This window comes from Sciurus carolinensis, chromosome 6, assembly GCF_902686445.1.
Source record: "Sciurus carolinensis chromosome 6, mSciCar1.2, whole genome shotgun sequence".
Classification (NCBI taxonomy): domain Eukaryota; kingdom Metazoa; phylum Chordata; class Mammalia; order Rodentia; family Sciuridae; genus Sciurus; species Sciurus carolinensis.
Window position 1 is genome coordinate 99,076,568 of NC_062218.1, and position 24,103 is coordinate 99,100,670.

General features: G+C 38.3%; 2 protein-coding genes and 1 pseudogene across 4 annotated transcripts in view; 2 read left to right on the forward strand and 1 right to left on the reverse strand.

Moving 5' to 3' along the window:
* The window catches only part of LOC124986835 (protocadherin alpha-C2), a 239,146-nt gene that overhangs the window by 20,947 nt on the left and 194,096 nt on the right, over positions 1 to 24,103 (forward strand). The window contains exon 1 of one of the 3 annotated variants that reach the window (XM_047555642.1): positions 6,613 to 9,012. The exons of 1 other annotated variant lie outside the window; for it this stretch is intronic. In XM_047555642.1, coding sequence (XP_047411598.1) covers positions 6,628 to 9,012 — 2,385 coding nt within the window. In that variant the 5' untranslated portion in view covers positions 6,613 to 6,627. Of the gene's footprint in view, positions 1 to 6,612; positions 9,013 to 18,187; positions 20,543 to 24,103 lie in introns of those variants that run through there. One more of the 3 variants, XM_047555640.1, reaches the window with a different exon arrangement.
* LOC124986841 (protocadherin alpha-3-like) overlaps positions 466 to 24,103 on the forward strand; it is a 187,576-nt gene continuing 163,938 nt past the window's right edge. Inside the window, 2 exon segments of the mRNA XM_047555648.1 lie at positions 466 to 2,840; positions 2,842 to 2,963. Coding sequence (XP_047411604.1) covers positions 570 to 2,840; positions 2,842 to 2,877 — 2,307 coding nt within the window. The 5' untranslated portion in view covers positions 466 to 569 and the 3' untranslated portion in view covers positions 2,878 to 2,963.
* LOC124986844 (60S ribosomal protein L23a-like) lies at positions 3,588 to 4,075 on the reverse strand (annotated as a pseudogene).

Here is a 24,103-nt window from a genome sequence, read left to right on the forward strand (position 1 = left end):
CTATAATGTACTAATAAAAGGAAAAAATTCCTACTCGTATCTAAAAAAATGCCTTTTTGAGAGAATTTTTGTGAGAATTTAATGTAATGATTCCATTGGGACAGATAGGACAGTGCCTGTCGTGGGAAAATTTTTCAGTAGATGTTCATTGTTAAAACAAAAAACTATCAATAGTTTACTGTGTGTTATGAATTGGAATAATTGAAAGTGATGTTAGTACAAACTTTCTAAGGACATAGTTTAATAAAAATAAAGAATTGAGTACTCAAAGTATATTTAAACCGAAAAATAAAAATTTTGGGCAAGTTCAATGGACAGGAAAGATAAAGATGATAAATATATTTTAACACTTACGCATTTAGCCACATGATGTCGCTGTCTACCACAAGGTCTTTCTCCACAAAAGAAATGCAGCCTGCATTACGTATTCACATGATGCTTTTCTTCATCATCTCTGAAGTATGGTAACGGTGGGAATTTAAGAAATGAAGACTAAAGGAGTCAGATTATTGTTTTTTAAAATTTTTGAATCGATGTAAGAGCGACCCAATAGTTAGGAGAAGCTGGCAATGGTGTTTTCCTGGCGAAAAGATCCTGGAGCTCAGCGTCTGCTGCTCTGGCTTTTACTGCTGGCAGCTTGGGAGACAGGGAGCGGCCAGATCCACTACTCGGTCCCCGAGGAGTCAAAACACGGCACCTTTGTAGGTCGAATCGCTCAGGATCTGGGACTGGAGTTGGCGGAGCTGGTGCCTCGTTTGTTCCGGGTGGAGTCCAAGGACCGCGGGGATCTTCTGGAGGTAAATTTGCAGAATGGCATTTTGTTTGTGAATTCTCGGATCGACCGGGAGGAGCTGTGCGGGCAGAGCGCGGAGTGTAGCATCCACCTGGAGGTGATCGTGGACAGACCGCTGCAGGTTTTCCATGTGGAGGTGGAGGTGAAGGACATTAACGACAACCCACCTGTATTTCCAATGGCAGTAAAAAATCTGTTTATTTATGAATCCAGACAGCTTGGCTCTCGGTTTTCGCTAGAGGGCGCATCCGATGCAGATATCGGAACAAATTCATTGTTGACTTATAGTCTTGACTCCAGTGAATATTTTACTTTGGACGTTAAAAGAAATGATGAGGAAACGAAATCCCTTGGACTTGTGTTGAAAAAACTCTTAAATAGAGAGGACACTCCTAAGCATCATTTATTAATATCCGCAGTTGATGCTGGGAAACCAGAACTCACTGGCACAATTCAAGTGAAGATCACTGTCCTGGATGTAAATGACAATGCCCCAGCATTTGAGAGGTCTGTCTACAAAGTCAGATTATTTGAAAATGCACCAAATGGTACCTTAGTGGTGATCGTTAATGCCTCTGATTTGGATGAAGGAGTAAATAAAGATATTGTATATTCTTTCAATACAGACACATCTGCAGAGATTCTGTCAAAATTTCACTTAGATCAGGTCAATGGATACATCAGTGTAAAAGGTAAAATAGATTATGAAGAAACTAAGTCATATGAAATCCAGATAGAGGCTATGGACAAAGGAAATCCCCCTATGACAGATCACTGCACGGTTCTAGTGGAAATCGTGGACACCAATGATAATGTCCCTGAGTTGGTTATCAAATTATTATCATTACCTGTTTTAGAAGACTCTCCACTTGGCACGGCCATAGCCCTGATCAGTGTGTCAGATCGTGACTCAGGTGCCAACGGGCAGGTGACTTGCTCCCTCACACCCCATGTCCCCTTCAAGCTGGTGTCCACTTTCAAGAATTACTATTCGTTGGTGCTGGACAGCGCCCTGGACCGCGAGACCATATCTGACTATAAGCTGGTGGTGACCGCCAGGGACGGGGGCTCACCTTCACTGTGGACCACTGCTAGCGTGTCCGTGGAAGTGGCCGACGTGAACGACAATGCCCCAGTGTTCGCGCAGCCCGAGTACACGGTGTTCGTGAAGGAGAACAACCCGCCAGGCTGCCACATTTTCACGGTGTCGGCACAGGACGCGGACGCACAGGAGAACGCGCTGGTGTCCTACTCTCTGGTGGAGCGGCGTGTGGGCGAACGTGCACTATCGAGCTATGTGTCAGTGCACGCGGAAAGCGGCAAGGTGTATGCGCTGCAGCCTCTGGACCACGAAGAACTTGAGATGCTGCAGTTCCAGGTGAGCGCGCGTGACGCCGGAGTGCCGCCGCTGAGCAGTAACGTGACGCTGCAGGTGTTCGTGCTGGATGAGAATGATAATGCTCCAGTACTGCTGGCTCCTCCGGTTGGTGGCGCTGCAGACACAGTGAGGGAGCTGATGTCTCGGTCACTAGGTGCGGGCCATGTTGTGGCTAAGGTACGCGCGGTGGATGCGGACTCTGGTTACAACGCGTGGCTGTCCTATGAGTTGCAACTGGTGGCGGATGGCCCACGCAGCCCATTCCGTGTGGGACTGTACACTGGCGAAATCAGCACCACACGCGCTTTGGATGAGTCGGATGCGCCACACCATAATCTTCTGGTGCTGGTCAAAGACCACGGCGAGCCAGCGCTGACTGCCACAACCACAGTGTTGTTGTCTCTGGTGGAGAGTGGTCAGGCGCCCAAGGCCTCTTCGACTGCTTTGGCTGGTGTCACTGGTCGAGCGGCGGCGCTGGTGGATGTCAACGTGTACCTAATCATTGCCATCTGTGCGGTGTCCAGCCTGTTGGTGCTCACGCTGTTGCTGTACACAGCTTTTCGCTGCTCTGCAGCACCCACTGAGAGTGCCTGCAGTCCTGGGAAGCCCATGCTGGTGTGCTCCAGTGCGGTGGGAAGCTGGTCTTACTCGCAGCAGAGGCGACAGAGGGTGTGCTCTGGAGAGGGGCCACCCAAGACAGACCTAATGGCTTTTAGCCCCAGTCTCCCACCATGTCCAGTTAACCAGGATAGAGAGGAGCAACTGGGTGTGGACATTGATCTCTCTGCCAAAGTGAGTAATTTATTATTCTTTCCAAAATATCCTCTTTTAAAAAAATCCCTGTTTCCACTCCCTTGAAAACATGTTTCTTGTAATTAGCATTTTTCTGTTGCTGATTTTGTGATTAAAATGAGCAGATTTCTTGTGACTAAATTTTGAGTAAATCAGCAATAAGCAGTGACACCTACATTTGTAATGTTGTTTTGTTTTGTTAATAAGTGCAATAGCATGATTATTTTATTGCTAAGTGGGTAAAAATCAAAATATATGTGTCTTGGACAAATTTCATCATTTAGAGAATTCCCTCCAACTTATGGACAACTGTTCCCTGCAGAATACAACAGTATCTTTTACCTCTTTTTCCAAAGAGTTGAATGCTACATTCCCCACTCCTTTTTATTTTTATTTTTCACATGGTCTCTGCATTATCCAGGCTGACCTGGAACTTTCAACTGTCCTGTCTCAGTTTCCCAAGTCTTTAGGATTACAGGCATAAGTATAGCACCGTGCCTGATTCATCTTCATTTTCTCAGTACTTTTATTAGCAATAATGAAAATATCAATATGAAGTGAAATTTTAATACTTCTGTAGCATTTTTTTCTAGGTTGAAAAAAAAAAGGGGTATATTTAGAATTATATAGCTGGACTCTGTTTAGATGATCCCAATTTTGTTGGCAACATCCAAAGCATCATAATCAGGAGCCAGTCGAACGTACGCCTTCTTCTCTCCATCAGGCCTAATCAGGGTGTTAACCTTGGCCACATGAATGTCATAGAGCTTCCTTACAGCTTGTTTGATCTGGTGTTTGTTGGCCTTGACATCCACAATGAACACAAGTGTGTTGTTGTCTTCAATCTTCTTCATGACTGACTCAGTGGTCGGGGGAACCTTAATGATGGCCTAGTGGTCAAGCTTGTTTCTCCTGGGGGCACTCTTCTGAGGATATTTGGGCTGCCTCCAGAGTCGCAATGTCTTGGGTGGCCAGAAGGTAGGTGATGTGCGGATCTTCTTCTTTTTATGGCTGTGGACACCCTTCAGCACGGCCTTCTTGGCCTTCAAAGCTTTTGCTTTTGCTTCAGCTTTGGGAGGGGCAGGAGCTTCCTTCTTAGCTTTTGGCGCCATCTTGGTGAAAAGACTTCTGTAGCATTTTAAATGTCATTTTTAAGAGAATTTTTTATTTGGGCATGGTGAGGTGATGCGTGCCTGTAATCCCGGTGACTTCAGGAGTATCACAAGTTCAAAGCCAGCCTCAGCAACCTAGTGAGACCTTGTCTCAAAATAAAAAAAAAATTAAAGGGGCTGGGATTGTAGTTCAGTTGTAGAGCCCCCCCGTATTCAATTACTAATAAATCGAAACCAATTATTGCTCAATCACATTGTAGAGAGTCCAAAATGAAAAATAAGTATGTTCCTTATTCTTCACTTTTCCCACTTCCATTTTATTTTCTGGAACTACCCTTTGCTGCTACTTGTCCATTAAATATTAATCCAGCCTAAATTCAATATTGATTATATTAGTTCTAGTATCATCCTGTTGTAAACAATAGGTTCATCCGAATTTCTTGTCTTGCTGGATATGAGACTTCACTCTTCAAATTCAGCTCTTGAAATTCTTGACTAACAAGATTCTTGACAACTACATTTTGAAGATTTTTGAGTTTTTTCTTCTTAGGGATGTATTGATGCTATACTGAATGAATAGTAAATAGGTATTTACTTCAAATAAATAGCTATTTCTATTCAGTTGCATTCCTCATCTATACATTTAAATATTTTTAAAATAAAATTACTAAGAATTGAATTATTTTGAGTTTCTCCCAGTGTGCTTGATCTGTGATCATTTTGTAAAAATCAAAAGTTGAGTCCCCAGACCCAGAAAGTACTCTGATTTCTGTTTTGATTCCAAAATTTGTATTTTGTCAGTGTGGGTCTTCATAGAGAAGGAGGACCAAAAACAATTTTCTCTAGATTGTATCTTTTGTATTGACAAACATTGAGGAAACAAATTCAAGTATTTAAGCAGTAAAAATGTTTTACAAAGGCTACTACCACTATCTCCTTCTATAATGCTTATTTAGGAAAATGTATCATAATGTAGTGGAAAGATTCAATTGCTCAAGATCCAGGATGATTCAGAAATGATGACTACCAAAAATTGGCATGAAAATCAAGTTGAAACCTAGGTTTTCCAAATGGAAATTGAAATATAAATTTGTGCAGTTTCTTAGGGAAAATATTTTTGTATTTTTTAGAAAGTTATAGAGGGTGTTAAGATATCATATTTCCAAATGTGACCACCTTATAGTAATGCATTTTGTTAGGTAATTAAAACCAAACCATTTCTATTGTCATAAATATCCAGTGAATATTAAGTATGTACTTCTGTGAACTAGTTAAACTAGTAAGGTACAACAACTTCCTTTAAAATTATATTTCAAAAAAGACATGCATATCCAAATGCTTGCAAAAGAGCAATTATGTAATAAATGTCTTAAGTGACTCAATCTGGTTGCTGCAGTTTATAAAAGAAGGTAAAAACACCTGTCCAATTGATTTGATCATGACATTTTCATGGGATAGGGAGATTTTAAATGTTATTAAGTGGGGGAATTGGTTTGCAAAGAGTTTAGAAATGATGGGTATTATTTAGGTAGGGGACAAAAGAAGAATGTTAAGGAAAAAATTATTTGAAAGAAGCCAATTATCCCACTTGACTAAAATATATGAGCACAATAGAAGAGTAGAAGGTTAGTCATCTCAGACACTGTAGAGTAGGCAGGTATTTATAAACCATTAGAGTAAAAATGAGAATATTACCTTTACTCATAGAAGGTAAATAAGTTACAGTCAATAATAATATTTGGAATATCTTCACACACAAACTATTTACTACTAGTTTCTACTTCCTCATTAAACCCTCCATGCACATTTGGTCCTTAGGTGACTCAAGGAAAATATTCAATTAAATTATGATAGTCTTTGAATGCTTTTAAAAGATATTTGCAAATTTGCCTTTCAATGGCTTTGTCCTGGGAACCAGAGTTTCCCCAGGTCCTTTTCCCCTTGCTTCAACACCAGTAATGCATGTCTCAAGGGGGAGCAGGGTGTCACAATTAATAATAACATCCAGAATTCAAAATAAAACAAGGAAACTATCATGAATTTTTCTTATCAACACTTTACAATTGTATATGTACAAAGTATGCATTAACTTCAGTTATTTCTCTGTAAATGCTTAATAAACACCTGCATAAAAAAAGGATTTCCACTGTAGTAAAAGTTACTTCTGTGGTAAAACTAAGAATCACAATCAAATTTCATTGGTGTGAAATGTATACCTCAGTAGTAGAAAGTGTATTCCTGTTCTCCAAAAGTGGAAAGGTGTTCTGAGAAACCCCCAAATAAATAAGGTCTGGCAGTTATAGTAGTATGGATTTCCAAAATTGATACTTACGGTTTGAAACCACATGATGTCGCTCTTTACCATGAAATATATCTGACAGGAAAAAGAATAAAGGGGGAAAAAAGATCTCTTCTATTCTTACTGGAAAGAAGCTGCATCCACAATCCTGAGTCTGAAAAATGGAGGATGCAGCTGCAGAGAACTGACCAAACAACTTTCTCCTGAATTTGAGACAAGATCCTTAATCATAACAAAGTCCTGTGCACTTGAGATGGAATTTTCCTGGGGAAGCGGACAGGAATCCCAGCGCCTGATGCTTTCCTTTCTGCTCCTGGCAATCTGGAAGGCAGGGAGCGGCCAACTCCACTACTCCATTCCCGAAGAGGCCAAACACGGCACCTTCGTGGGCCGCATCGCACAGGACCTGGGGCTGGAACTGGTGGAGCTGGTGCCCCGCCTGTTCCGTGTGGCTTCCAAAAGTCGCGGGGACCTTCTGGAGGTAAATCTGCAGAATGGCATTTTGTTTGTGAATTCTCGGATTGACCGGGAAGAACTGTGCGGGCAGAGCGCTGAGTGTAGCATCCACCTGGAGGTGATCGTGGACAGACCGCTGCAGGTTTTCCATGTGGAGGTGGGGGTGAAGGACATTAATGATAACCCGCCTGTGTTCCAGGCGACACAAAAGAATTTGTTCATTGCAGAATCCAAGCCTCTTGATACTCGGCTACCACTAGAGGGCGCATCGGATGCAGATATCGGAGTCAACGCTCTGCTCACTTACACGCTGAGTCCCAATGAATATTTTTCTCTGGAAAAACCAACTGATGACCCGCGGGTAAAAGGTCTTGGGCTTCTCTTACGGAAATCTTTAGACCGAGAAGAAACTCCGGAGATTTTTTTAGTACTCACTGTTACTGATGGGGGCAAACCCGAGCTGACAGGCACTGCGCAGTTACTCATCACCGTACTGGATGCTAATGACAATGCTCCAGTCTTTGACAGAACACTCTATACTGTGAAATTACCGGAAAATGTTCCAAATGGAACTTTGGTAATCAAAGTTAATGCTTCAGATTTAGATGAAGGCTTGAATGGAGACATTATTTATTCGTTTTCTACTGATATTTCACCAAATGTGAAATCCAAGTTCCACATAGACCCAATTACAGGACAAATTATGGTAAAAGGGTATATTGATTTTGAAGAATGCAAATCCTATGAAATTCTCGTAGAGGGCTTTGATAAAGGGCAGCTTCCACTCTCTGGCCACTGTAGAGTTATTGTAGAAGTAGAAGATACCAATGATAATGTTCCGGATTTGGAATTCAAGTCCCTATCACTTCCAATCAGAGAGGATGCTCCACTGGGCACCGTTATCGCACTGATCAGCGTGTCAGATTATGATGCAGGTGCCAACGGGCAGGTGACTTGCTCCCTCACACCCCATGTCCCCTTCAAGCTAGTGTCCACTTTCAAGAATTACTATTCGTTGGTGCTGGACAGCGCCCTGGACCGCGAGACCATATCTGACTATAAGCTGGTGGTGACCGCCAGGGACGGGGGCTCACCTTCACTGTGGACCACTGCTAGTGTGTCCGTGGAAGTGGCCGACGTGAACGACAATGCCCCAGTGTTCGCGCAGCCCGAGTACACGGTGTTCGTGAAGGAGAACAACCCGCCAGGCTGCCACATTTTCACGGTATCCGCACAGGACGCAGACGCACAGGAGAACGCGCTGGTGTCCTACTCTCTGGTGGAGCGGCGTGTGGGTGAGCGTGCGCTGTCGAGCTACGTGTCAGTGCACGCGGAAAGCGGCAAGGTGTATGCGCTGCAGCCTCTGGACCACGAAGAGCTTGAGATGCTGCAGTTTCAGGTGACTGCGCGTGACAATGGAGTGCCACTAATGGGCAGTAATGTGACTCTGCAAGTATTTGTGCTTGATGAGAACGACAACATGCCAACACTGCTGGCACCTGGAATGGGTGACACAGGGGGAGCTATGAGTGAAGTGGTGCAGTGGTCTGTGGGTGCCGGTCACGTGGTAACGAAAGTGCGGGCGGTGGATGCTGACTCTGGCTACAATGCGTGGCTGTCTTATGAATTGCTCCAGGTAGCAGGCAGCCCGCGCAACCCATTCCGTGTGGGTTTGTACACCGGCGAGATCAGCACGACCCGTGCCCTGGATGAAGCAGACTCGCCACGTCAGCACCTGTTGGTGCTGGTGAAGGACCACGGCGAACCGGCACTGACTGCCACCGCCACAGTGCTGGTGTCTCTGGTAGAGAGCAACCAGGTGCCAAAGGCTTCCTCCAGGGCGCTGGCGGGCGCCGCCAGCCCGAAGGCGGCACTGGTGGATGTCAACGTGTACCTAATCATTGCCATCTGTGCGGTGTCCAGCCTGTTGGTGCTCACGCTGTTGCTGTACACAGTTTTCCGCTGCTCTGCAGCACCCACTGAGAGCGCCTGTAGTCCTGGGAAGCCCACGCTGGTGTGCTCCAGTGCGGTGGGGAGCTGGTCTTACTCGCAGCAGAGGAGGAAGATGGTGTGCTCTGGGGAGGGCCCGCCTAAGACTGACCTTATGGCCTTTAGCCCCAGTTTACCTGACTCTAGGGACAGAGAGGATCAACAACAAACCACTGGAGATTCCTTGGCAAAGGTTAGTTAATGATATTCTTTTGTTCAATCTGAATAATCATACTCTCTTCCACTCTCATTTTACTTCTCATAATCAAATTTCTCTGGACTAATTTTCTCTACTTCTGTTTATATGTTTCTTTTAACTTAAATCTTCTGAAGCCAAGGCAGGATGGTGGGTTTGTACATCTAGGCAAGTAAAGCACTCGGGCCCCACACGCGTGCGTGCATGTGTGTGTGTGTGTGTGTGTGTTATAATATTGATTCAACTGATTCAATCTCTTTGGTTGTTATAGATTTGTTCAGTTTTTCTATTTCTTCATAATTCAATCTTGACAGGTTATAGATTTCTAGTAATTCACCAATTTCTTATAATTTAATTTGTTAGCATATAATTGTTCATAGTAGTCTCTTTTTATTTCTATGGTACCAGTCATAATGTCTGCCCTTTTACTTCTAACTTTATTTGTTTGAAACTCTTTTTTTCTTAGTCTAGTGAAGGGTTTGTCAATTCTGTTAATCTTTTTATAACATCAACTCATTGTTTTGTTGTTTATTTTTTCCTATTCTATAACTCATTTATTTCTTCTTCTTTAATCATTATTCCTTCTTTCTTCTTTGGGCTTACTTTGTCCTTCTTTCTCTAATTGCTTAAGTGATAAAATTAGATTTTTATTAAAGATATTTCTTCTTTTTAATGTTGGCATTCATTATTATAGACTTCCCTTTTAGTACTACATTGCTGCATCCTCTAAATTTTTCTATGCTGTGTTTTCTTTTTGATTTAACAAAATATATTTTCTAACCTCAATATTTATTTCTTCTTTGATCCACTGGTTGTTCAAAAGTGTGCTGTTTAATTTCCATATAATTGTGGATTTTTTTTCAATTTTCCTTCCACTATTGATTTCATTCCATTGTGGTCAGGAAACAGTATGATTTCAGTCTTTTAAACTTGGTAAGACTTGTTCAGTGATCTAACATATGATCTATCCTGCAGAATAGGGCATTGAAATATCTTATTCTTATTGTGTTGCTATTTCTTTCTTCATTTCTGTCAATGTTTACTTCATTTGGTTAGGTGCTGTGATTTTGGCAAATATATTGTAAAATTGTATTATCCAGGTGAATTGCCTCTTTTTTTGATTATGTTTTGTCCTTTTGATAACTTTCAACTTCAAGTTTATTTTGTCCAATATATCTACTGCGGCACCTACTCATTTGGTTACTTTTTGCATGAAATATCTTTTTTCATCTTTTAAGTTTCAGGCTGTTTGAGTCCTTAAATCTCAAGTTAATCTCTTGTAGACAGCATATATTTGGAACTTTTTACTCATTCAGTCACTATATGTCTTTTGATTTGGAGAGTTTAATCCACTTACATTTAAAGATACTATTGATAGGGAACAACTTACATTTGTCATTTTGTTAATTGTTTTCTGTCTTGAGGTGTTCTGTCCTTTTTGTTATCTTCTTTTGTGTTTTGTTGATTTTTTTTGTAACAACACATTTTGATCCCACTCTTATTTTCTTCTGTGAATCTTCTATATGTATTTCCTTTGCAGTTACTATAGGCTCATGTAAAACATAGTTATAATGATCTATTTTAAGTTGATAACCCCTTAACTTCAATTGAAAAACAAAACTCGACTCTTATGTCTTCCCTTCCCACCTTTGTTATTGATGTCACAAATTACCTCTTTTAAACTTAGGTATTGATAACATTCTGTATATTTGTATTTTTATGTTTGCATTTAATTTCTGTACCAAGTGTAAAGGTAATTTATGCACTGCCATTACAGTATTATGGTATCTGTATTTGTTTACATATTTACCTTTATTAATGAGCTATATACTTTAATATGCTTATATGTTACTGTTTAGTGTCCCTTCATTTAATCTCAAAGAACTTCCTTTTAGCATTTTTTGTAAGGTAGATCTAGTGGTGATGAATCTCAGCTTTTGTTTATCTGAAATGGCCTTCCTCTTTTCTTCATTTTTGAATTTTTGAAGGACAGTTTTGCTGAATACAATGTTCTTGGCTGGCAATGTTTTCTTTCAGGAGTTTCAATATATCATCTCACTCTTTTTTGGCCTGCTAGGTTTCTACTAAAAATTTTTCTAATAGTTTTATGGGTGTTCCCTTGTATGTGATAAGTCATTTTTTCTCTTGGTGCTTTTAAAATCCTCTATTTGTTGTTGACTTTTGACAATTTAATTATAGGGTCCTGATGTCAGTTTATTTTGGTTCATCCTATCTGAAGTCTGTTTGGGTTCTTGAACTTGTTCATTTGAAGAATGTTGATTTCCTTCTCCAATTTGAGAAATTTTCACCCATAATTTCTGTAAAAAAGCATTCTGCCTGTTTTTCTCTCCCATCTCCTTTTGAGTGGCTAAAGTAATGCATATATTGGTCCCCTTGTTGATGTCCCATAAGTCCCTTAGGTTTTCTTCACTCTTTAAATTTTTTTTCAAGAATTTGCTCTTCTGCTTGAGCAATTTCAAATGACCCATCCAGGAGGTCACCCATTTTCTTTTATCACATCCTCTGTTGAATCCCTCTAGTGAATTTTCTCAATTATTGTATTTTTCAACTCTAAAATTCATGTTTAGATTTTAAAAATTCTATCTCTGTTGAAATTCTCTTCTGTTCATGTTTTATTTACTTGAACTCAGCATCTTCATGACAGTTTGAATACTTTAACAGATAATTCATATATGTCCATTTATTTAGATTCAGTTTCTGGAGATTCTGAAAGTCTTTTGATTATGCCATATTTTCCTGTTCCCTTGTGTTAATATGACCTCATTTGGAACAAAACCAGTCATCTTTCTGATCTTCCTTTCCCAGTTTGTCTTGCTAGAGATTCTGTGGCTCTCTCAAACCTTTTCTGTGCATACATCTTCTCTGGATTTTTGTGCATAATTCTTAGTTAGGGGATTTACTGGTTTCTTTTTTCAGTAACTCATATTCTTTGTTCACTATGGTGTCTGTCTGCTTTACCATGGATGCTCTGGAGCAGCAGTATTTGTTCACCTCTTTTTTTGTTCTGAGTAGTCCCCAGGCATCTAAAATTGTTGTGTTGTCAGTGTCTTGATTCAAATGAGACACTTTGGCTGCACACTGAAAAGCCAGGACATTGGATACCTGCTCTACTTTCCTCATAAAGGAGAAGCTGCTAAACTGTCAACCTCTGTCTATTGAGTTTCAGGTCCTCTGGAATACCAGTACACCATTTAGTTTTTACTGTTTTTAGCTGCCCTCAGATATTTAGAATTTGCTGGAATCCTTTAGCATTATAAGACAGGTAGGACAGAAACCAGTTCCTTGGGCAGATGTGTCAAAGAGTCAGAATGTGGGATGTTTGCTCTACTCTTTTTGTACTTTCCCCAGGAGGAAGAGAGAAGCTGGGTGTTTCCTCCTGATTTAGTGGCAGCATGCTAGGGGAGGAATATGGTGAGAAGGTGCCATGAATTTTTTTTAACCAGCTTTGATATGGGAGTTTTATATTTGTCTGAAGTGCAGGAGTCTCTTACCTCATTTCTACATTTGTCAAAATGGGTACTGTTCTGCTTTTTTTTTTCATTGTTGTTGTTGACTTGGTATGTCTGTTGGTGGAGGGTGGAGGGATTCCAAAACCATTATCTTGCTTATGCCAATACCTCTGTTATCCTTTAATTATATATGTAACATACATAAATATATAATACATATGTACATATATATATGTAAACATATATAATTTTCCTAACTCAATTTCCTAGAGATTAAACCTTACATTCTAAAAAAACCTCACGTTCTAGTCTTGTTAAATCCTAAATCAATACTTTTACCATGTCAAAACAATGCTAAAGACCTTGAATAATAATTCTATTCACCTATTCCCCACTTTCTTTAACTGGCATATCTTTTAGTTATACATATATGCACACAAAATACATTATTATCATTGTTTTGTACAGTTAACAAATTTATGTTTATGCTTCTTTCTGTGTTTATATTCTTTCTGAAAAAGTTTTTAATTATTTCTTTTAATGTGACCTTCTTGATTTTATTATCACTTTTCAGATATAGTTTTGCTGGGTATTTAATTATGGCTCAGAAATTATTTTTTCCAGCACTTCAGAGGTGGCATTCCATAATTGTACTTGTTTTCACTGCTGCCTCCTCCTCTTCTTCTTTTCTTCCTCCTCCTCCTTTTTCTTCCTCTTCTTTCATTACTTCTTCTCCTCCTTTTCTTTTGTAGTGGAAATTGAACCCAGAGACACTCTACCACTAAGCTATAGCCTCCATCCTTTAAAAATTTTTTTTAGTTTTAGATGGACACAATATCTTTATTTATTTATTTATTTAATGTGGTACTTAAGATTGAACCCAGTGCCTCACAGTGCTAAGCAAGCACTCTACTGCTGAGCTACAACCCCTTGCCCCCGCCATCCCTTTTAATTTTTATTTTGACACAAAATATCACTAAATTTCCCAGGAAGACTGGGCATAGTAACTTAGCAAGCAATTTAGCAAGACCCTATCTCAAAGTAAAATAAAAATAAAAATAAAAATAAGAAGCGTTCAGTGGTTAATTGCCCTTGGCTTCATCCCTGGTACAGAAAAAAAAAAAAAAAATCCCAGGCAGGCTTCAAACATGTGATTCTTAATAGAATAGGACTATTCTATTAGGTACAATGTACACATTATTAATACCAGCCTCTTGAGTCACTAGGATTACAGGCATGTGCCACTGCACCTGCCCACAATCTTCTTTTGAGAATAAGGCTATCAAGTTTATTGTTTAGACATTGTTCCTCTTTCTCTCTAGCTACTTTCTATACTTTTTCTCTTTAAATTTTCAACAGCTTTTCTATTATTAATGCCCAGTTTTGCTTTATTTTGGTCTTACTTACAGTTTTTAAAGCTTCTTACATCTGTGGATTTTATTTTATTTTATTTATTTATTTATTTATTTATTTATTTTATTTTATTAGTTTGAGACAAAATATAGCACTCTGCCTTCGAATATTGCTTTTACCTCATATTTTCTCTCTTCTGTGACTCAAAGTACATGTATGTTAAATGTTTCAACATATCCTTTATGTCTATTATCACCCATTACAGTTTTTAAATCACCTGTCTTTTTTGTTACATGGCATATATATATATTATTCTGACTCTTTTTTTCACATCCGTAATTTTCTCTTCTTTTTAGTTCAGTCTATTTGCAAAATCATCAACTGAATTCTTAATTTCAATTGTGACTTTTTCAGTTTTAGAATTAATTTTCTTTTAAAGATACATTACAGGGGTTTTCTTGGTGGAGCTCTTTAATTATTGTGCATTTAATTCAAAACACTACTCATGGTTATTTGTGATCTGTTAGATCATTTTAATAATGGAATCATCTGTGTGTCTCTTTCTATCGTTTGTTTTTTTTTCATGATCATCTTTCTTGTTATGCCTAATAACAAGAGTTTTAGGCATAATAGTTTTGAATTTAGTTTGAATATTGTGAATGAAAAGTTGTAGTTGTTCTGGATGATGTTATCTTCTTCCTCAGCAGGATAATGAACTTCTAGTTATCTCCTAGTTGTGGATTTAGGGTAGTTATGAGAAAGCTTGACTTGAAATAAGTACTCTACTTTTTTGTTGGTTAGTATGCAATCTGGCTTTACAACTCTTTTCAACATCTTATTTTTGTCTCTTTAAATTCATTTTCCCATTCTTTTTTATAGACCTATTTAAAATAAACAGCAGGCTCAGGATTTGTAACTTATTTGAAAATCGGTTTCTTTCTTCCTCATTACTGAATCAAAAGAACCAAGATTATTGAAGCCTCTTCCCTTTGATTACCTGGGATATTGAATAATTGCACAAGAAACTTTCCTTCCCCCAAGTTTCTACTTACCTTACCTAGCATTTTTAAACTGAACGTAACCCAAGAGAACATCATTCCCCTCAATTTAATGATAAATCAACTGTAACCACAAGGTTTAAAAAGACTTACCTGAGATCACATGCCTAGATTTAGATGTCTCTTTGTCTAAGTACCTCTAGTTTTGAAAGACAAATACTAGTGATAATTCAAAACATGATTATAACAATATATGTAAAGATAAATCAAATGTCAAGAATCTTGTTTTCCCCTGAATTATCTATATAACAGCACAAAGACAAACGTGAATAATTCTTTTCCTCACTGAATATATTTTGAAATACTCAATATTTACCACACTATTCTATTAAGTACAATGCACACATTATTAATACCATATTTCCAGTTTTATGTCTTAATACTTGATATTTACTTTTCCAAAGGTATAACTTTCTACAATAACTTATGTTATAGCCTTGTCATTTCACATCAATTACTGCTCTATAGTAGAAAGTGAGAAACTGCCAGGTATGTTGATGCTCAGCAGCTCAGGAGACTGAGGTAGAGGGTGGCAAGTTCAAAGCCAGCCTCAACAACTTAGCAAGGCCCTTAGTGAGACCCTGTCTCAAAATAAAAAATAAAATAAAAAATGGAATGGGAATGTGACTTGGTGGTTAAGCATCCCTGGGTTCCATCATTGGTACCAAAGGGGGAGAAAAACCAAAAATTAAAATTAAAGAATATGAGTGATATCTTCTGATGTTTTTTGAAAAAAACTTATCTTTTTCTTTTTTCCTTCCATTGTATATTAAAATATTTTAAAATTATCATGAATAATGTTCAATAAGTAGTATTAAAAATTGATCAGAGTTTTTATTAATCATTCTTTTGTCATTATGACACATACATGAGATAATCAACTTACTAGGTTTATTAGATTTATGGCTTCAGAAGTTCCAGTCCATGATTAGTTGGCCCCTTCATTTTTAGGCCTGTGGTGAGGCAGGTCTTCATTGGTAGGAGTCTACAGCATTCACCTCTGGCCAAGAAGTAAAAAAGAAAAAGAGGAGGGAACCAGGGTCCCAGAATCACTTTCGAAGGCATGTCCCCATTAGACCCCATCTCTTAAAGACTCTTAAATCTTCCCATTAGACCCCATCTCTTAAAGACTCTTCACCCCTCCAAAAGTGTCAACCTGGGGAGAAAGGCTTTGCCTCATGGACCTCTGGGGGACATTAAGATAGGAACTATAATAGTATTTAAGTGATCTGAATGTTAAGGGAAATTCATGATAATAGGGATAGGAATAATCTTACAAAATATAAAGGAAATGATAAACACATTTTCAGATTATATCCAAAACATATTCTGTGACATTATTTTATTACTTTACAAGATTGACCTCTGGATATCAAGTAATTTTCAACTGACTGCATTTTCTGGTAATTTCTTATTTTTTCCAAGCTGTATTTTATTTTATTAACTCCTTGGTACTGAGGATTATATGGTTTAAATGTAAAAGTATTACGAAGCATAATTATGGTTCTCTTAATTCCCCTTGTCCTCACAGGTTAGGAAGATTTTGTAATGTTTAATGAAAACTATGGAGTATATGTGTGTGTATATATATATATATATATATATATATATATATATATATATATATATATACACACAAGCAGAATATAACTATTTCAAAAGAAATGTTGGTGACATTTTCTTTTGGCTATATTTATTAAGTGAAGTGAATTATATTAACTAAGTAAAGTTCAAATGTAAGTCCATGCAGCAGAACAGTTGAGGGAATAATGAAACTAATACAGAAGTAGGCTGTTTAATTAAATGGGTATTCTTTTCAACATGATTACTTTACTGTAACCTACACATTTGGCAGAGAATATTAGGATTTTGACTTATTAAGTAAATACAAGACGTGATTACTCCTATTATATGAGTAATAGCAACTTGGAGAAATGCCTGTCTAGATGCTTCTAATTTGAAAACAGTGTCAAGATACTTACAAAAATTGTTTTACTATACTTTGGCTTCTAGAAAATTGAAAATTCCATATTACAGTTTTTGAGTCAACACAAAAAGTAAATGATGTTATAGAAAACTTAAAGAACTAAATTTTTATTAATTTGGAAATTAAACTTCCAAAAAGTAACTCAAAAGGAATGTCATGAAATAGTTTAGTTATTTTTAAAATAACATCAATAAAAATTCAGGACTAAACATTACAAATTAGAATAAAAATTTGTTTAACGAATAACACAGTGATAGTATATATCCTTTAAAATGATATAGAAAAATTTTAAATAAGTTAAATCTAAGTAAAGAGAGACAAGTAAAAACTTTATTAAAAGTTATTATGCCATGCCTGGTGGCACATGCCTGTAGTCTCAGCAACAGAGGAGGCTAAGGAGGAGGATTGCAAGTTTGAGGCCAGCCTGGGCAATTTAGCAAGACCCTATCTCAAAATAAAACACAAAAAAATAAAAAGGGCTGGGGATGTGTCTCAGTGGTTATGGACCTCTGGGTTCAATTCCCAGTATCAAAAATAAAAATACCTGGTGCTGCCACATCATGTACACCACAAAAATGGGAAGTTTTACTCCATGTATGTATGATATGTCAAAATACAGTCTACTGTCATGTGTAACTAAAAAAAAAAATAAAAATTTTTTAAAAGATCAGAAGCATTTAATAATCTTTGATAATCTCAAAAGTTTTATGCATTTTTACAATTATATAGTAATATTAAATAAATAGTTAATTCCAAAAATAATACCAGGTATTGGTAAAATATTTTATCAGTTTGGGAATATACAAACCCTTAACGAAATAAAATAGAACATTGCAAATTACTTTAGTAGGGATTGGGGTGTCATGACTTCAGAAGTGATTTTGTAATATTTTAGGGATGTGCTTATGCTGATTCATTTCAATTTAGGTTTTAATATTTTGTCTAGGTAAAAGGGATATACAGAGTCATAGAAAACATGTCACTGAAATTGGGTAATATTTGATAAATGTTTGACAAATATAAGGTAAATAAAGCAAAACAGGATAAAATACTTACCCTTTCATCCACATGATGTCGCTGGACACTGACAAATTTTTTTCTCCTTCCTCCAACATCCAAAGCATAAGGTGAGTACATTTTTAACAGGAAGGATAAAGACCTTCCATCTGTGGCTCTGCTACAAAAGATCAAACAGGAGTGGAATTTTTTTAAAAAGAAAAAGTAAATTGGGATTAAATTTCCGTAAGATATTTTGTGGCGATGCACTAGAGATTGGAGAAGTGCAAGGAGATCGCGAGAGTGAGATGCTATATTTCCAGAGAGGAAGCCCGGGATCCTGGCGCCTGCTGCTCTCACTGCTGCTTCTCCTAGCATGCAAGACCGGGAGCGGCCAGCTCCATTACTCGGTCCCGGAGGAGGCCAAACACGGCACCTTCGTGGGCCGCATCGCCCAGGATCTGGGGCTGGAGCTGGCAGAACTGGTTCCTCGACTGTTTCGGGTGGCGTCCAAGGACCACCGGGACCTTCTGGAGGTAAATCTGCAGAATGGCATTTTGTTTGTGAATTCTCGGATCGACCGGGAGGAGCTGTGCGGGCGCAACACCGAGTGTAACATCCACCTGGAGGTGATTGTGGACGGACCGCTGCAGGTTTTCCATGTGGAGGTGGAGGTGAGGGACATTAATGACAACCCACCTAGGTTCTCTCGATCAGAACAAAGATTAAATATTTTAGAGTCAAGAATGCCAGATTCGCGGTTTCCGGTAGAGGGCGCATCTGATTTGGATATAGGAGTAAATGCAGACTTAAGATACAAGGTAAATCCTAATGAATATTTTGACTTGGATGTTAAAAGAAATGAAGAAGAAACAAAGGTTTTAGAACTAGTTTTGAAGAAACCCTTAGATAGAGAAGAAATACAAGAGCATCGTTTATTACTAATTGCAATTGATGGAGGAAAACCTGAACTAACAGGTACAGTTCAGTTATTGATCAATGTATTGGATGCGAATGATAATGCCCCAGAATTTGATAAATCCATTTACAACGTGAAAATGTTGGAAAATACATCGAGTGAGACTTTAGTTATTAAACTGAATGCCTCAGATGCAGATGAGGGTAGCAATAAGGAAATAACTTATTTCTTCAGTAATCTTGTTTCTGATGATGTAAAATCTAAATTTTCAATCAATTCTGATAGTGGTGAAATAAAAGTTAAGGGAGAACTGGATTATGAAGACTGTAACTTGTATGAAATTAATATTGATGCTGTAGATAGAAGTACATTCCCATTAACAGGACACTGCAAAGTAATAGTGAAACTCCTTGATGTGAATGATAATTCCCCTGAAATGGCGGTAACCTCCCTCTTTCTGCCTATCAAAGAGGATGCTCCCTTAGGTAGTGTTATCGCCCTGATCAGCGTGTCTGACCGTGACTCTGGAGCCAACGGACAGGTGACCTGTTCCCTGACGCCTCATGTCCCCTTCAAGCTGATATCCACTTTCAAGAACTACTACTCGCTGGTGCTGGATAGCGCCTTGGACCGCGAGAGCACATCTGACTATGAGTTGGTGGTGACCGCAAGGGACGGGGGCTCGCCTTCGCTGTGGGCCACTGCCAGCTTGTTGGTGGAGGTGGCGGATGTGAACGACAACGCGCCAGTGTTCGCGCAGCCCGAGTACACGGTGTTCGTGAAGGAGAACAACCCGCCAGGCTGCCACATCTTCACGGTGTCCGCGCGTGACGCGGATGCGCAAGAGAACGCGCTGGTGTCCTACTCTCTGGTGGAGCGGCGTGTGGGCGAGCGTGCGCTGTCGAGCTACGTGTCGGTGCACGCGGAGAGTGGCAAGGTGTATGCACTGCAGCCTCTGGACCACGAAGAGCTTGAGATGCTGCAGTTTCAGGTGAGCGCACGCGACGCCGGCGTGCCGCCCCTGGGCAGCAATGTGACTCTGCAAGTATTCGTGCTGGATGAGAATGACAACGCACCAGCGCTGCTGGGACCTTGGAAACAAGGAGCAGGCGGCACTGTTAGCGAGCTGGTGCCACGGTCAGTTGGTGTGGGCCACGTGGTGGCGAAGGTGCGGGCGGTGGACGCTGACTCGGGGTACAATGCGTGGTTGTCCTACGAGCTCTTGCCTTTGGTGGGTGTCGCGAGCAGCCCATTCCGGGTAGGGCAGTACACTGGTGAGATCAGCACCACGCACTCCCTGGAAGAGGCAGATGCGCCACGCCAGAGTCTGCTGGTGCTGGTGAAGGACCACGGAGAGCCGGCGCTGACCACCACGGCCACAGTGCTGGTGTCTCTGGTGGAGAGCGGCCAAGCGCCAAAGTCCTACTCTCGGATGTCTGTGGACGCCGGGAGCCAGAAGGCGGTGCTGGTGGATGTCAACGTGTACCTGATCATAGCCATCTGTGCGGTGTCCAGCTTGTTGGTGCTTACGCTGTTGCTGTACACAGCTTTTCGCTGCTCCGCGGCGCCCAACGAGGGCTCATGCAAGCCTGGGAAGCCCATGCTGGTGTGCTCCAGTGCGGTGGGAAGCTGGTCTTACTCACAACAGAGAAGGCAGAGGGTGTGCTCCGGCGAAGGCCCGCCCAAGACCGACCTCATGGCCTTCAGCCCCAGCCTACCTCAGGGTCCCAACTCTACAGACAACGTGAGTCTTATTCACCCTATTCGTCCTTCCAAATTCTTTAGCCTTACATATTTCTTGTTTTCTTCCATAATTTCTTTAGTTTTTGAAAATTATGGGTTTCATAAATTAATAATTGTTAGAGTGGCTTCTTATATTTCTTATATTCATACTAATTTATACTTAAAATTATATTACTTAAAAATTCTAGCTTATTGGAGATGTCTTTACACTAATATGACTTACAATTAGGATTTTATTTTTCATGTGATTTTTTATTAAAATAGATAACCAATTGTCTTATTTCCATGTTGTAAAATATTTTCAAACTTGTTTGAGTTTAAACACTTTAATTTTTAGTCTCTGGGGAAATATTGTAAGACAAGTATTTTAGAGTTATTTTTTCCAGTGTCTCATTTTATGACTATACAGAAGTGTTTTTAAACCAGTCCATCAAATATACTTTTTTCCTTTATGTTGAATTGGAATTACTTTTTTGCTATGCTATAAAAATTTAATTTCCTTTTGTCAGTCTGATTTGTGCAGTATTTCTTTCAACTCTAAACAGTTGACTTTGGATACTCACTATGAATTTGTATGTATAATTTAAAAGTTTAGTGTTAGTATCTTCATTGTATTGGTTTACTGAATAGGAGATGCATGTATTATCATCTAAAATTCTAGTACTACAAAACAGTACCATTGTAATTTTCCTTCCACCTTCATCACAAAGCTACTTAATATCCCTTATATTCCTTTTTGAACACTTCAAACATTTCTATTTCTTGGTTATCCTTCTACAGAGTTTTAATTTATTTACCCCCTTAAAAATGTAACATTAGTATCAATTTTAGTCTTCTTTGGACTGGGGATGTAGCTCAGTGCTAAAGAGCTTGCCCAACATGCATAAGGTCCTGGGTTCAATCCCCAGCACTGCCAAAAAAAAAAATTAAATCTTGCTTTTCCTCCACTTATAAAGGTGTCTTTGTGACCATTACTTAGTACATAAGGATATTTATCATTCTTTTATCTAGATCTATACTGTTCCATTGTGTTTATATATCATAATTTAATTTTCCCAAAGCTTAATATTGACATTTAGTGGAACAATTATACCTGAAACTTATATATTTATCAATTTATATTGGTGAGAAATGATAGTGATCTCTTTCAGTTGCAAAACTCCTAATATAAGTAGTTAAAAATCTGTGCTACTTGTTGCTTTTCATTTTCAGACTAATAAGAAAAATAAATGTGTTATAATACAAACTCCTCTCGAGTTTGTTGTGTGAAAATAGAGTTGTTTACACAAAGCTGTACCTTGGAGTTTGCCACAGACAACAATTCTCTTCATATCAAACAATGAGAAATGTTTCTCCACTTTTTTGGTATTGTTTGATTTTTTTTTTTGCAAAATCGTGGGTTTAACAGGAATTATTACATGCTTCATGTGAAGAAATGTTAGTTTCCTGTTTTTATTGCATTGCAGATTTCTTTTATTCTCACTTGCATTTAATTTTATAAATACCCTTCTACCACACTGGTTAGATATTTCTAATATTTGAGATACTTTAGGGAAATCTTAGAAATTGAGAATGGGTTCTTGTCACTGTTAACAACTACCAACATTTAAAACATTGTTAGTTTTGAAATAACCCTTTAGCTTATGTTATCATAATAACATTTTTCTTTGGTGGGGGAAGAAGTTGCTTGTTTATAGAAAGATTGACTACTGACATTTTTATTCACATAATCTCCCTCTACTAGAATGAAGTATTTGAATAAACAAAATAAAGACAAAGTGTAAGCTGTTTGTCAGTAGGTCAGTATTTTTCTTTTCCATATTAATTTATTTTACATAATGGAGTTCAATTATAGTTTATAATTTTCTACCTGGAACCAAAAACATTATTAAGAGTGTCCCAATCATTGCATTATTAAGTTTTGGAGAATTGCTAAGAATTACAATGGAAAGACAAATAAGATACTTAAGTTAATTTTTACCAATAGAAATTTAGTGTAGAAAGTACAATTTACTTAGGTCAAAGTATATGAAAAACATTGTCTATTAGAGAAAACCTTTGATCAGAACACTTCAGATCAATGTATTTTTGTAAAGACTTATCTTCACCTAAGCAAGGGAACCTTTCCTTTTGGGGGTTGTTATGGATTAGCAAATGAACTCCTTGTTTGTTCATAATAACTGCAATAGGAAATTTGTTAAAAAGACTGCAAAATGGATCACATTAATTACTTTAACAATTCTTTTATGGAAGGAAGAACTTTATATTACACTTGTGAGACAATGTATGTAAGAATTATGGATGAAGGTAGGGATGGTCATTTGTCATTTGCAAAGTTTTGTTGGTGACTAATTTTCTTTGAAGGAGGAATTAATCACTTTCACTTGATGACATTAAAATGAATTAATGGTGAAGGTGATATTTGGGCTTTATTTTAATATATGACAACATTTTTACAGTCATGATAGAGGTATTACCTCGCCTTGAGCAAAGTCTGTATTGGGGAAGAGGAAATGCAAGTGTTCTATACTGTCTGCAAAATACAATTCATATTGGAAAATAATTAAAAGTAACTCTTGAAATATTGGCTTATGATCACAACAGAAGTGATTCTCATGTCTTGGAATTTCTATGTTTAGTAAAATTCAGTGAAAAGTTGTACTTCATTCACATAGATATGGTGTATGTGAAAGTAAGGTGGACTGTGGGCAGATTTGAATAAGTCTGGTAAAGGGAAAGAAGTAATAATAAATTACTATGATATAGATAATGTTTATGCCATTAAAACAAAATATGGGGTTAGGGATACAGCTCAGTGGTAGAGTGCTTGCCTTTCTTGCAGAAGGCCCTGGGTTTAATACCTAATACTACAAAAAAGGTGAATTATCAATTAATTTATTTTGGTATTGGAAATTGAACCCAGGGATGCTTTACCACTGAGTTACATTCTCAGCACTATTTAACTTTTTTTAAAAATTTAAAACCAGGTCTTGCTAAGTTTCTTAGGTACTCACTGAGTTCTGAGGTTGACTTTGAACTTGCAATCCTCCAGCCTCAGCCTCCCAAGTCACTGGAATTACAGTTGTACATCACCATGTTAAGCATGTGCATTTTGAAGATTTGAATTTGGGGTTATTAGTGATTAGTCATGCTCCCACATTAAACAGATTGTATTCTAGGAGTCAGCATGTATGGGTAAAAGTGACAATCAGAAACAGGAAGGGAAGATGAAGATGTGGGCTTGGGAATACCCTAGAAAGATCTCATGAAGCATGGAAGATGATGAGAACATTTAAAGGATATACCAGGAAGCTGAGGTTCAGAGAAAAGGATGAGGTCATTCAGGAACAACTAAAGAATCAGGAGTAGGAAAGCATGATGGGTAAAATTTGCACTAGAATTTGAGGTAGTAAAGTATATGGAAGGAAATTATTTTAAGTGGGAGGAGTAATATAAGCTGCACATAAATTAAATGTCATAAAGAATGTTCACTAAAATTCCACCTTCTGTGGAAGAACCTTAAGAGTATATGGTATTTATTGCATAAAGAAAGAATGGACAT